The sequence below is a fragment of the Raphanus sativus genome, chromosome 5 (genome assembly GCF_000801105.2).
Source record: "Raphanus sativus cultivar WK10039 chromosome 5, ASM80110v3, whole genome shotgun sequence".
NCBI lineage: Eukaryota > Viridiplantae > Streptophyta > Magnoliopsida > Brassicales > Brassicaceae > Raphanus > Raphanus sativus.
Window position 1 is genome coordinate 1,142,052 of NC_079515.1, and position 13,502 is coordinate 1,155,553.

Consider the following 13,502-nt stretch of genomic DNA (forward strand, 5'->3'; position numbering starts at 1 on the left):
ATCCTTTTGAAGGTTTCTAAAGTCCTTGAGAGGCTTTGCTCTTCAATGCTCTATGTTGTTCTTACAACCTTCTTCGCAACAATATCATCCCTCGCAGTGACTCTGGACCCTTTCGGAATTGCGAACCATTACCCCCACATCTGCATCTAATCATAAGATAAGAGGCAGCTTAGTCAACGGTGAAGCTACTATCAGCTAGTGTATGCAACCAGGTTCAGTGTGTTCATATCCGTTTCTTGTGAAGACTCATTACGAAAGGAGGAGAGTTTCTTCCAACGGGATCACAGGTGAGACTTGAATAATGTTGATTCTTGTTTTTTGTTTGGGAGCTGGAAAGATGTGAGATAAGTAGCATGTTATCTTTTCTTATGAATATATGTTGCCAAGACTGGTGTGGAGGAGGATTATCATTTTAAGACAACATATGTTGAGAGATTCTTAGTCATTACATCCTTTCTTTTTGTTGTCTTCACTTGCAAATTTATACAGCTCGTTTAGGTTATCTTATATTTTAATGTTTTTGACTAAAACATCTTCAAATTACTTTTGTCAAATGTTTAATGTTCATGTCTAAATCTTTCACACTTTTCCCAATTTTCACTGATGTTCAAGCAAGTTGCTGGATTTGGCATAAAAAGAGATGTACATTTAGAATGACTAAACAATGTACATGAAAATCTTGTATATATTGGCATATGTTTACTCTTGTGCCATATGTACAACTCTTTTTAAATGCCATTTTAACTCTCTTTAAATGCTTACTTCAGCAACAACTAAAGCTTGAGCTGAAGCCCCATCAGCATTGCTATGAATCATCAAACTCAAGGAAGATGATCTGTTGTTTTCTCTGTACAAGTTGTTGGAACATATCCTGCACTGTTCAGTAAACTATGAGACCGGCCATAGAAGAGATAGATCATGCTTCCAACAAGCAGCCATATCAAGACCCTGATCCATGTCCCAACTCTGCCATTACAAAAATACCAACAGTGTTTTTTTAGAAAGATCCAATTTGGATTGGATTCATATATATTCATGATGCTCAATATCAAACTCACTCACCCAATGTTGATGATCAAGTAGGTGTTGATCAAAACGCAGAGAACAGGAAGATATGGAACGAATGGGCAGAGAAACCCTGAAATTGAATCAAATAGAGTTAAGCACGCAGCAACTCTAAAGAAACTGAGGCACCAATCCAAGCTTGCAGCATCTTATATTCAACTAGATTTCTCTCTTTTTTTTGTGCTGTATGAATAAGAAACAAAAGGCATAAGCCTCAGATCTTACCTCCTTGGTGTCCAAAGTTGTGCCTTTCATCATCCTCATCGATGCAACCAAGAGTAATCAAACTGCCAAGTAAGATGGCTGCACTGACACCACACATTGTGAACCGAGGAAAACTGTCAAGGTTAAGAAGAAAACTCATTAGAGGATATAAACCAGACGAGCGATATTAGTTCAAGCGATCCACCTCAACTAGACAGACACATGTATACAGACATAAGGTATCAGATGATGAACCAACCTTGGAAGACGCTCAGCAGAAGCTGCTGAAGAAAGGCCTAAGACACCTATGCACACAAGAACTATACTCCAGGCAGCAATTTTTCTTCTCTTTCCAAAGTACTTTTCATCTGTTCAATGAAAAAAATTAACAAATGCAGATGAAAGACTGTAAAGATTGAGCACATTTTATTACAGTCTCATCTTAAATAACATATACAAAAAGGTAACCACATGAATTAGCGCATATTAGTACCTCGAGCTGTTTCAACGCCAAGTAGAGGAGAATCAGATGATTCTATAGCATCCACAAGAAAACGTTCAGTTTGCAGCCTACTTTCATCGGAGGATGGCAGGGGAACACCATATGGTGGTACATATCTAAGAACTAGCACACAGACTGCTACAGCAGTGAAAGCCATCAGCGTACCTACACTAACCTGATGAATGAATAACGATGTGAGTTACAAAGAGAAAGATCTTTTTATCACAATAAAATTGAATTTCAACTCAAAATCAATATTCTACTATTCATTAAATAGAATTAAGTCCTCAAAATCAAACACTATACTAATCAATGAGACATCTACTTTCAATTTGCCACTAGTTGTAGGTAAGAATACTTCCACAGTGAGACATGTAATATAGGCAAAGATTAGCTTACCATCTCGGACAACTGTGAAACATCCATGAAAAATGCCAGGGAAGCGGCCAGCACACCAATGACTATTGTGTTTTTCACCGGTACTTGAGTCCGTGGGTCAATTTCTGCAAAGAAAGCTGGCAACAATCCGTCCCTAGCCATTGCCATGAAGATCCGCGGCTGGTAAAAGAAATCACAAAGCACTATCAAAATTACATGTGTGCATTACCATGAACCACATGAATCCTAGCATTGGCAAAGTTTGAACTTGGACTTCTTAGAGCAATAAGAATTGGTTAGTACCTGAGCCAGAAGCGAACCCAACAAACTAGCGCACAGAGCAGTTATTGCTCCAGTAGTTAAGATGTACCTGAAAAAAAAAACGGAAGTAGTATGTCTGTTATATTCACTCTCATGAAGTTGAGAGATTGGAGTCTAATGAGATGTATCACGCTTACGCTGCCCATTGCATTCCACTGTCTCCAAATGCTGAGGAGATAGGAGTATCAGGATCCAAGGTATAGTATGGGACCAATCCAACAATAACTACTGATAAAAGCATATATAAAATGCAGCATATCAGTAATGCAATCCCAATGCCCAATGGAAGATCCCTTTGAGGATTTTTGACCTGTTGTAGCAATACCAAAAGTTTAAGAACTTAACCAAGACCAAACATACTCTTATTACACAACTAGTGAACTCTATACAGAATCTTTAAAATGAGTTCTATTATTCAATAGACTGTATACCTCTTCAGCTGTGCTAGTGACGGTATCAAATCCAATGTATGAGAAGAATACTACAGCAGCTCCGGCGAGTATCCCATTTAATCCAAAAGGAAAATACCTTTGAAGAAAAGAACCAAAAAATATTAACTCTTTAAAATAATTATTTGACACAAAACTAAAGCTCAAAGGAAGAATAAGAATAGGCTAATTACCCACTGGAAAGATCATAACCAACCCAACCAGTCTTGAAAGCTGTATATCCACCAACTACTATGATGAAAACCAAGGTGCAAACATTCACTGATGTTACAATTGCTTGTACTAATGAGCTCTGTCAAGACAAAATTAAACCGGCAGTACAAACTGTTAAAACGATGTAATAATCCTGAAATGAATTTCATCACAAATGTAAGTACCTCCTTTATCCCAAAGCATAGTAGGATTGTAACAATCATGATCAACAGTGCTGCACATGGATCAACCACAATACCAAGTCCGGGTATGGTTTGCCGAGCTAAGAACACAGGAAGTTTGTCTAACCCTCCAAAAAAAGATGCCTAAAGCAAAACACACCGATCAGAATTAAATCAACAAGAAACCATTTACACATATATAACTCAAAAGGGAATTACCAGATTTGGAGATATTCCACGTGCAATAGCCGATCCACCAATAGTATAATCCAACACCAGTGCCCAACCAACTAACCAAGCAATCCTATGAAACAACAACAACAAGAGAGTCTCAGCTTTAAGCATATTGTTTACCACTAGAGTCAATTCCATACCCTTCTCCAAGACATATGTATGCATAGTGATAAGCACTCCCAGCAGATGGGCAACGAGAAGCAAGCTCAGCATAACAACAAGCGGAGAGAGCAGCTGCTACACCAGCGATGAAGAAGGAAACAGCAAGAGCAGGTCCTGTGTGTTCCCTAGCTACAGTTCCCACAAGAATATACACTCCTGCTCCTATTGTTGTTCCAACTCCTTTTGAAAAAAAAATTAAAGGAAACACAATCAAACAAACACAAATGCTAGTTGGTTCCACAAAGTAAGGATCTGTGCCTCATACCAATAGCTACAAGATCAACGGCTGTTAGTTTCTTGGCAAGCTGATGATGATGTCCATGGTCGTTTTTGGGATGAGCAGAATCAACTTGTTTTCTTCTTACAAGACTATTGAAACCCCATGAACACTTGCTTGAACCACCCTTCTCGTTCATGTCAGCACAAAAAGGAATTGAATTTCCAAGAAAAGTTAAAACCTTTGCCTCCTTGAAAAATGTATCAATCCAGATTAGCCGGAGATAACTTCGAGAGGCGTGCACGATTCTAACTTTTGAGACAAAGGTTAATAGAAAAAGAAAACAAAGATTCCTGATGATGTCAGATAAAGTTTTGTGATTTTCTTTTTTAATGATTTTAATCCAAAGATATTCTCTTCTTGTTTGGGTCTCTTTGTTTTTGTTGTCAAAACAAAGATTCTTTGTTTGATTGAATCTTAACCTAACTAGGATGCTGGGCCATTTGTTAGTATCTAATCTAGGAGGATATCTGCTATATATAGATAGCAAGTTTTGTGAATGTTATTTTTTCTTTAGAATTAGAATTTTCTTTCAATCTTCAGATTGTTTTTGTAGATTTTGAGTTAAATATAAACTAAATACAGCCATATTTGATTCCTAACTCAGTTTTTTTATTGATGATGAGTGTTTGCGTCGGTGGCAATGGCATGTCCGAAATTAATCGCCTTTTTCGAATAAAAATTTCTCAAGACAGATGCTTCTGATGAGAGTTTGAACGGTCGTGTAATAAAGTCACCAACTTTAAACAATTGTCCTGGCAGAAAAAAAAAACTTTCTTTTTCTCATTGGGCTTCTGGAGAATGGAGAAACAGTCGCTACCGAAGAAGAAGCCTCGTCGTCATCTCGGAGAATCTCAGTCCATCGTTCCTCCGGTCACCGATAATCACTTTCTCCGATGCGCCGACTTGATCCTCCCGTGGCTAGACCCTCGAGAGCTCGCCTCCGTCTCTCAAACCTGCAAAGCCCTATCCTTTATCTCCAGATCCCTCACTCTCCTTCGATCCCTCGACGCCGCACGTTCCCTCGAGCCCCTCCCCGTCCCCTTCCTCAACGCCGTCGACTCCAAACGCTACGCCGACTTCCTCTACACGCCTTTCCAGATCCCCGCCACCTCTCCACTTCCTCCGCGCCACTGGTGGGGATCAAAGTCGAGAACTTTTATTGATTCGGTGAACGGACGATTTGAGGTGAGTAGTCTAGTGGATAGTGATAGTATGTATGGATGCGAGTGCGAGAGATGCGAGGAAGGATACTGCGAGTGCTTAGCAGGCACTGAGGAGATAGCTAATGAATGTGGATCGGGTTGTGGATGCGGGTCGGATTGTCCAAACCGGGTCACTCAAAAAGGTATCTCGGTTCGTCTGAAGGTTGTAAGAGACGAGAAGAAAGGTTGGTGCTTGTGCTCTGATCAGCTCATCAAGAAAGGCCAGTTCATCTGCGAATACGCAGGTGAGCTGTTGACAACAGCTGAAGCACGCAGACGTCAAACCATCTACGACAAACTCAGGTCGTCAACGGAGCGATCCTTCTCTTCGGCTCTTCTAGTCATACGCGAGCATCTACCTTCGGGGCGAGCTTGCTTGAGATTAAACATCGACGCCACGAGTATAGGGAACGTTGCTAGGTTCATTAACCATTCTTGCGACGGAGGAAACCTTTCGACTGTATTACTGAGAAGCGCGGGGGCTTTGCTTCCTCGCCTCTGTTTCTTTGCAGCGAGGGATGTTGTTGCTGGTGAGGAGTTGAGTTTCAGTTACGGAGATGTACGTCTCGCTGCTCCCGGGAAGAGCGCGGGGGACAACGAGTTGAGTTGCTCTTGTGGTAGTTCATGCTGTTTTGGAACATTGCCTTCTGAGAACACCTGATCTTATGTTTATGTCTAAATTCAACGATACATTTTGACAAATTATTGGTTCTTGAGTAAGTACTAATGTACTCTATTAACAGCTTTGATCATTGGTAGCAAAAACAGAGTAATTTTTTGAAAACAAGAAACTATGATTTGTCTAATAGATATTAGATGGGAGTTAGGTTCCTCTACATAGGGTAGTGAACAAGAACTCACAACGGACCAACAACCCAAAAACTCATTGTCTCCTCTACCTCTCATGCTCTTCATATCCTACAATTTACAGCCACACACACAAAACACAATAAGAATCTCAGATCAAGAAACTCATTATTTAGTCTCAACTCTCGTATTTAAAACTATTACCTGAATCTCGGGGTGATTCGAGTGTTGTTATGTGTAAACGAGAGGAAGCTGCAGGAGAAGGCGAGCCGCGGATGCTAGGGGGATTGCTGTTTTGTAGCCAACCTTCTTGGACTTGAGAAGCGAACTGAAGATTCCACAGGACATCTTCGATGGAAGGACGTTCTAAAGGGTCTTTGAGGAGACATCTTACACATATCTCCATCACTGTCTTCAGTGATTGGTCTGAGCATGTTCTGTGTACCGTTGGATCCACCATGCTCCTACGCGCTCCAGCATCCGCCGAGATGCTTGCTTGTAACTAATGGGGAAAACAATAACAGTTTTTTTTTCTTTTGAAGTAGATGATTGCAATTAAGTTTCTAGCTATATACATACACTGGCTTTACCTGCTCTTTTAGAACATCGACTTGACCCTTTGCTTTCAATGGTCTTCCCACTATAAGTTCAAGCAAGATCACTCCAAAGTCATAGATATCTACTTTATCTTCATCTTCGTTGCTGATGAGAAACAGAGGATTAAACCATGCAAGTTAATTCAAAATAAAAAATCGAAAAGACAAGAAGATTTTGCACACCTTGGAGTGCCTTTTCTTGATGCTACTTGCCCCACCTTATAAAGGAAAGCAAAACAGATTCAACAAAAGGATTCAAGAAACAAACAAGACATAGACTTAAACATCATTTACCTTTCCAAGACCTTCCACAAGTAAAGGAAGGTTATAGCTACTGATTTTAGCAGCGAGGTTACTGTCAAGCAAAACGTCTGTTATTCTCAGGTTGTTGTCATAAACACCAGGGACGATACCAGTATGCAAGAACTGGATCCCTTTTGCTACACCAATCGCTACGCTTATGCGTTGTTCCCAAGTAAGCAACCTTCCCATATGCCCATCTAACAAAGAACAGTGAAGTTAGAAAAAACATATAATAATAATTGATCATGTTCTCAAGACATCATGCTTTAATATCATACCAGAGATCCAGCTCCTGAGTTCTCCATTTGGGACATACTCAAAGACGAAGAACATTCTGCTGACTGTTGAATCATCTAAGTAGCACTCAAAACAGTGCCCTAGCACACTAACCAAATGACGGTGCCTCAGCTTAGCAATGAGCTCAATGTGATGCATCAGGTTCTGAGTGCTGCAGCTTTTCTTCATTTTCAAACATCTAATTGCCACAAATGATCCATCCTTCAACCTCCCTCTATAAATCTGAACATAAACAAGCTAAACATAAGTAATCACACTTTCAGAACTTGGAAACAAAAGACAACTTGAAGCTTTTTAACCCGTCCTTGAGAACCTTCACCCATGAAAGCAGAGGACTCAAAGTTATTTGTAGCATACTCAAGCTCTTCTAGTGAGAATGTCCTGTAAGCTGGAAGACCAAGCGCTCCTAGCTTCATTGTTTGAGAGATATACCCTTTCGCAAGTAACCAATAACACTTAATATTTGAAATGTGTGACAAATAATATGAAATTATATTTTTTTCTTACTTGCATCTGAGAGTAGTTTTGATGTGTATCCCATTGAAGCATTCTCTTTGATCAATCTTGGTGAGGCTTTTGTTTCTATCCTCTTAGCACTAATCCTCCTACGAACTATAAACACTGCACCAGCGAGGAGAACTAACCCTAGGATGCCTGCGGTTACACCTAAGGCAATACCTAACTTGGAAGCTGATCTGTTCCTCCTCTGTGGTAAGATCCCAACAGCAAGAGCTTCATTGCTACAGAATGAAACTGGACGCTGGTCTTCATTTTCAGTAGCCAAACAGTTTCCTGCGTAGACAACATCTCTGCTAGCTCTGGAGCTCGGTTTAAGACAATCAGGCAAGCTTCCTGTGAGAAGATTTGATGATAGATCAACAGACATCAGCTGTGAGTTGCAAGAGAGATTCGTGGAAAGCCGCCCGGTGAGTTTATTGTGTGAAATGTTCAAGTAGGTTATGGCAGGGAGAGAGATCAAGGAAGTAGGAAACGGACCAACGAATGTGTTGAATGAAAGATCCAAATGCTGAAGCTGATACAAAGAGCTCACTTCTTGGGATGATACTGCAGACCTAAACATGTTCTTCCTGAGTATAAGAGTAACCAGCCTGTGACTTAACCGAGGAAACATCGGTCCAAAAGAGTTTGATTCAAGATCAAGCACTTGAAGGTTTGTCAAATGGCTTAAGTCAGGTAAAGCTCCACTAAACCGGTTATTAGCTAGAGCAAGAACTCTAAGACCTGAGAAGGTACTCAGTGAAGAAGGCAATGAGCCGTTGAAAGCATTATTTCTGAAGCTCAACACAGCTAAACTCGGTAAAGAACCAATCCAATCCGGTACAAGACCAGAAAACATGTTCTCATCGAGTATAAGTGTCTGAAGGCTAGCTAGCGAGGAGAGTTCATGCGGAATAGTTCCAAAGAGGAAGTTAGAACTCACATTGAGTATCTCCAACGAGGACAAACGGTTGATTTTCTCAGGTAACCGACCCCATAACCCTAGGGACACAAGGGTGAGGACTTTGACATCAGGGAGCTTAGCGAGAGTAGTGACAAACGAGTCTATTGAGAAACTCTTTGGTAACATATGACCTCTTCTGTCTCCTGTGATGTGAAGCTGCGTTACGCTATCTTCGTAGCAGACAACGGTTAGGGAGGAGTTTGGCTCGGAGTTGCAGAAATCTGTAAAGTTGTTCCAGCTGGTTAAGACTTTGGGGTAGTAGAGAAGCTGCTGAAGCCTCAAGAGGGTTTGAGATTGAGATGATTGGAGCTGTGTTGTTCCATCAATAGAGGCTAAAAGCAGAACCAGAAGCAGTAATGGCAAGCCACAAAAGTGTTTCTCCATAGCCACACACAAGACCATAATCACATAGGCATCATCATTATCATCAACACCTGCATAGAGAGACACATTAACTTCATGAACCACATTTATAGAAAGAAGTACTGAAAAACAGAGAAAAAGTTAGATAGTTTTTGCATGTAAATTCCTGAGAAACAGGAAGAACTCACCACCTGGTTTAGAGATTAGAGATTATTCTCCTCCTCAAGACACCTAGCAGAAATAAGAAATGCTGGAAAATTTTGAGCCCTAAGAGAGATTATTTTTGGAAGTTATTTTTTTTCAGTTTTATCAAAAAGTAAAAGGTGAATGAATGAGAGATGGGAGAACAGATGGTTTACTTTGAGATGAAGAAATACCTCTGCAAACTTATCAAGGAACTGCGAAACGAATATTGATTTTTTTTTTTACTTTTTTAAGACAAAAGTAGCAACTTAGATTTATAGGAGAGATTGTGAAAAGTTCCCAAGAAAATTCCTCAAGGAGCTTTAAAAATAATCAAGATTCCTTCACGAGTGATTCTAGTTCTTTAAGGATAAAACAGAGTACACTATGAGAACAAAATTTAACCCAACAAAAATATTATAAAGACAGCAAAAAGTTTTGCAAAATCAATGTGAAGAAAACATTTTAGCAACCAGACGATTAAGTAAACTGTCACTAGCTGACAACAGAGAGTCTGGTCCTCCTCTCTATCACGAGTAGAAGACAACTAGAAGAATTTTAAATGATTATTAAGAGGAAATGAAATATAGTAAAAATATTATTCAGAAAGAAAAAAACAAAAGTTCTTGAAATTTTTTTTTTGACAATAAAAAATTCTTGAAATTGTTCACATGCATTACTAGAACAGGGAATCCCACCGGCTCTGTCCGACATTTTGTTGTATTCTCTTATATTTTTGGGTTGAATCGCTATCAACATTATTTTCACAGTATTAAATATGTTCATATTATATCATCACTTTCAAGAAAAACAGGGACCAACGAGAAAACCCACTCGGGCCAAAGCTGTATATCCATTAATGGCTATGCTAAACCCTGTAACGATCATAATGATGAATTGAACTATTTTTATAAGATTTTAAATCGTGTACATATGCTTCTTTATATCGGAAGCAGGTCTTACAAGTTTTAATCAAATCGAAATCATATCCATGCAGAACTTCTTTTTTTTCCCTCGAAACGATTGCATTGATTCAACCAAAATATTACACAAGATTTTTTTTTTTTTTGACAACACACAAGATCTTAACCTAAGAAGCCATGCAGAACTTAAATCTGGAAGAGTAATATATTAAGGTGAAAATAAAAAGTGAAGTTATGGCACAGACTGTTATGTAGTCTTTGGCACGGTGGCATCTTCATCAAAAAGATCACATCAGACTTTATAAAGTGACACATGTGGATCCCATGCTGCTACTTTTACAAAATTTGTTTGAAAAGAAAAAGGTAATACGATAACAAAATTGGATCACATGTTATTGTTTATTCGCTAACTGCGTCTACTTTTTAAACAAATAAATTCACTAACAGTTCACAACCACATATTACACATTATGCAGACATCGGACACAGGATGGCTTAATTAATCTCTCTTGGCTATTCACAAGCCAAATCCGGTTTCACGTACATTATATTTTATTGTTTTAGCAGACGTTTCCAAACTCTTTTTTTTTATCTTGTAGTTTTTACGATTTATATTTTGAAATTTTATTCCACCTAGCTACTAGCTAGTTTTATGCGTGTACATCTTGTATCAGACTTTTTCCCTATGCTTAATTTTGGAATAAATTAATACTTGAATTTAGTTCTATTTAAATTTTGCTTCAACTTTCTAAATATTTTGTTTGTTGGTCAATTAGTTTTTATTTTCTTTTTCGAATAACTTAGCATTCAAATTCTCAGTCTCAAAATTCCTTTAATTTTTTTGTATTTTGTTTGTTGGTTTAGTTTTTTGTTTCTGTTGGTTACGTATCAGCAACGTCGTATGAAATCATATGGTTTAGAAAGAGAAAAAGAAGGTTAAACGGCTGATGCAACGTAGAATCGACTGGCCAACTTCAGAGTACACGAAATTAAATGCGACTGTTTCCAGTCTCCATAAATGAAAAATTACGCTTTGGTACACGAAAAGAAACTAATACTAACCATCCAAATAAAAAAGTCCTAACCATCCATATATCAGTACAACCTGTATCGGAAACTGGAGTAGTATGAGTTTATTTTATAGAAACATTATGTTATATGTACACATTAGATGCATGATGATGCTGTTAAGTAAGACGTACGTTAGAGGTGAGTGTCATTTTCGCATCGCGGTGTAATAAATTAGGTTAGATGGTTTGTTCAACTAGATTCATTTATTTATTTTCGGTTAGGTGTGTCGTAATTGTAACTGTTGAAAAGTAAACTTGATTTGGGATTGGGCTAATAATTTCTCTAATCATGTTTAGCCCAAAACTTAGCCCAAAATCTAGAATAATCATCAACCTCCTCAAAATAAAAATCTAGATATTCTTATAGAATTATCTAGATAATTAGTATAAAATAATCTAGATATTTAAGTAGAATTCTCTAGACTTAAACTTAAAATATTTGAGATATTTTGTAATATGGAGGCTATAAATACCTCCACCCTCCTTTCATTTGTATCATCAAGAAATCAAGAAATCCAAGCTTGTAAGAATCATCTAAGCAATAAGAAATCCTCTTCAAAGTTATAAAAAGCTTTCTTCTTCATAAAGTTTCTTTCTCTTCAAACACTTAAAACACTTTCTCCATTTCTATAAAGTTTTTCATTCCAACAAAGTGGTATCAGAGCTACAAGTTCCTTTTGAAGATGGCAAACAATGGTGTTCCCCTCCAAGTTCCATTGCTCACTAAGAGCAACTATGACAATTGGAGTCTTAGGATGATGGCTATCTTAGGAGCACATGATGTGTGGGAGATAGTTGAGAAAGGCTTCAATGAACCGGAGAATGATGGTGGTCTATCTCAAACTCAAAAGGATGGTTTGAGAGATTCAAGAAAGAGAGACAAGAAGGCTCTCTGTCTAATCTATCAAGGATTATATGAAGATACATTTGAGAAGGTTACTGGTGTAAAGACATCCAAAGAAGCATGGGAAAAGCTTCGGACTTCTTACAAGGGAGCGGAACAAGTTAAGAAGGTACGACTTCAAACTCTAAGAGGAGAATTTGAAGCATTACAAATGAAGGAAGGAGAGCTCATCTCAGATTACTTCTCAAGAGTCTTGACGGTTACTAATAACCTAAAGAGAAATGGTGAGAAATTAGATGAGGTGAGAATTATGGAGAAAGTCCTTAGATCATTGGATTCAAAATTCGAGCACATTGTTACCGTGATTGAAGAGACAAAAGACTTGGAGACTATGACGATGGAGCAACTTCTTGGATCATTACAAGCTTATGAAGAAAAGAAGAAGAAGAAAGAAGATATTGTGGAGCAAGTTCTCAAGATGAGAATTGATCAAAAGGAAGAAGCTGGCCGAAATCATCCGAGACGTGGTGGTGGTCATTTCCGAGGACGAGGTCGTGGTGTCAATGGACGAGGCTGGAGACCACATGAAGAAAGCTTCAATCAAAGAGGAGAGAATTCATCAAGAGGTCGTGGAAGAGGATATCCAAAATCAAGGTACGATAAATCAAGCATCAAATGCTATGGTTGCGGAAGGTTTGGACATTATGCTTCTGAATGCAAAACTCCAAACAACAATAGAGTTGAAGAGAAGTCCAACTATGTTGAAGAAAGGAGTAAAGAAGAAGATATGCTATTGATGGCTTACAAGAAGGATGAATCAAATGAGGTTCACAAGTGGTACCTTGATAGTGGTGCAAGCAACCACATGTGTGGGAATAAAAGCATGTTCGTGGAGCTCGATGAATCGGTGAAAACCGATGTGGCTTTGGGAGATGAATCGAAGATGGAGGTGAAAGGTAAAGGAAATATTCTCATCCGCTTGAAGAATGGAGATCATCAGTTCATTTCCAATGTTTACTATATTCCAAGCATGAAGACCAACATCTTGAGCCTAGGACAACTCTTAGAGAAAGGTTATGACATTCGACTAAAGGATAATAGCCTTTCTTTAAGAGATAAAGCAAATAATCTCATCACAAAGGTGCCAATGTCAAGCAATAGAATGTTTGTCCTAAACATTCAAAATGACATTGCACGATGTCTCAAGATGTGCTACAAGGAGGAATCTTGGCTTTGGCATCTTCGATTTGGGCATCTCAACTTTGGAGGCTTAGAACTACTTTCTAAGAAAGAGATGGTGAAAGGATTACCTTGCATCAACCATCCAAATCAAGTGTGTGAAGGGTGTTTACTTGGAAAGCAATTCAAGATGAGTTTTCCAAAGGAGTCAGAGACAAGAGCAAGAAAGCCACTAGAACTTATACATACAGATGTATGTGGCCCGATCAAACCAAGTTCACTTGGTAAGAGTAACTACTTCCTT

The 13,502-nt window shown here is 38.6% G+C and overlaps 3 protein-coding genes across 8 annotated transcripts in view; 1 reads left to right on the forward strand and 2 right to left on the reverse strand.

The window, feature by feature from the left end:
- Positions 1-606: 606 nt before the first annotated feature.
- On the reverse strand, positions 607-4,503 carry LOC108861952 (cationic amino acid transporter 4, vacuolar). The gene is made up of 14 exons (XM_018635951.2): positions 3,955-4,503; positions 3,668-3,869; positions 3,513-3,597; positions 3,297-3,437; positions 3,093-3,211; positions 2,902-2,998; positions 2,608-2,780; positions 2,453-2,519; positions 2,171-2,329; positions 1,763-1,946; positions 1,529-1,637; positions 1,291-1,403; positions 1,063-1,138; positions 607-966 (listed from the first exon to the last, which is right to left on the reverse strand). Exons 1-14 carry the CDS (start codon positions 4,103-4,105, stop codon positions 822-824), a joined length of 1,821 nt encoding a protein of 606 aa, XP_018491453.1. The 5' UTR covers positions 4,106-4,503; the 3' UTR covers positions 607-821.
- Positions 4,504-4,607: 104 nt separating this feature from the next.
- LOC130495029 (histone-lysine N-methyltransferase SUVR3-like) lies at positions 4,608-5,920 on the forward strand. The gene has a single exon (XM_056985950.1). The coding sequence runs from the start codon at positions 4,768-4,770 to the stop codon at positions 5,830-5,832; it is 1,065 nt and encodes a 354-aa protein (XP_056841930.1). The 5' UTR covers positions 4,608-4,767; the 3' UTR covers positions 5,833-5,920.
- A 45-nt stretch (positions 5,921-5,965) lies between these two features.
- Positions 5,966-13,502, reverse strand: part of LOC130495028 (probable inactive leucine-rich repeat receptor-like protein kinase At3g03770) — a 25,652-nt gene continuing 18,115 nt past the window's right edge. Inside the window, exons 1-10 of one of the 6 annotated variants that reach the window (XM_056985948.1) lie at positions 9,377-9,747; positions 9,191-9,266; positions 7,682-9,070; positions 7,474-7,607; positions 7,156-7,396; positions 6,869-7,074; positions 6,758-6,792; positions 6,569-6,680; positions 6,183-6,480; positions 5,966-6,089 (exon numbers count right to left, since the gene is read on the reverse strand). In XM_056985948.1, the coding sequence (XP_056841928.1) occupies positions 6,067-6,089; positions 6,183-6,480; positions 6,569-6,680; positions 6,758-6,792; positions 6,869-7,074; positions 7,156-7,396; positions 7,474-7,607; positions 7,682-9,038 (2,406 nt within the window). In that variant the 5' untranslated portion in view covers positions 9,039-9,070; positions 9,191-9,266; positions 9,377-9,747 and the 3' untranslated portion in view covers positions 5,966-6,066. Of the gene's footprint in view, positions 6,090-6,182; positions 6,481-6,568; positions 6,681-6,757; positions 6,793-6,868; positions 7,075-7,155; positions 7,397-7,473; positions 7,608-7,681; positions 9,071-9,187; positions 9,267-9,358; positions 9,748-13,502 lie in introns of those variants that run through there. The other 5 variants (XM_056985947.1, XM_056985946.1, XM_056985945.1 and 2 more) reach the window with 5 other exon arrangements.

What these genes read in the sequence shown, in the direction of transcription:
- LOC108861952 (XM_018635951.2), bottom strand. Translation starts at nt 4,105, where the DNA reads ATGAACGAGAAGGGTGGTTCAAGCAAGTGTTCATGGGGTTTCAATAGT. An exon ending in TTTCACAGTTGTCCGAGATG is followed by an intron (nt 1,947 to 2,170) that starts GTAAGCTAATCT and finishes TTCATTCATCAG; the next exon opens with GTTAGTGTAGGTACGCTGAT. An exon ending in TACTTGATCATCAACATTGG is followed by an intron (nt 967 to 1,062) that starts GTGAGTGAGTTT and finishes TTGTAATGGCAG; the next exon opens with AGTTGGGACATGGATCAGGG.
- LOC130495029 (XM_056985950.1), top strand. Translation starts at nt 4,768, where the DNA reads ATGGAGAAACAGTCGCTACCGAAGAAGAAGCCTCGTCGTCATCTCGGA.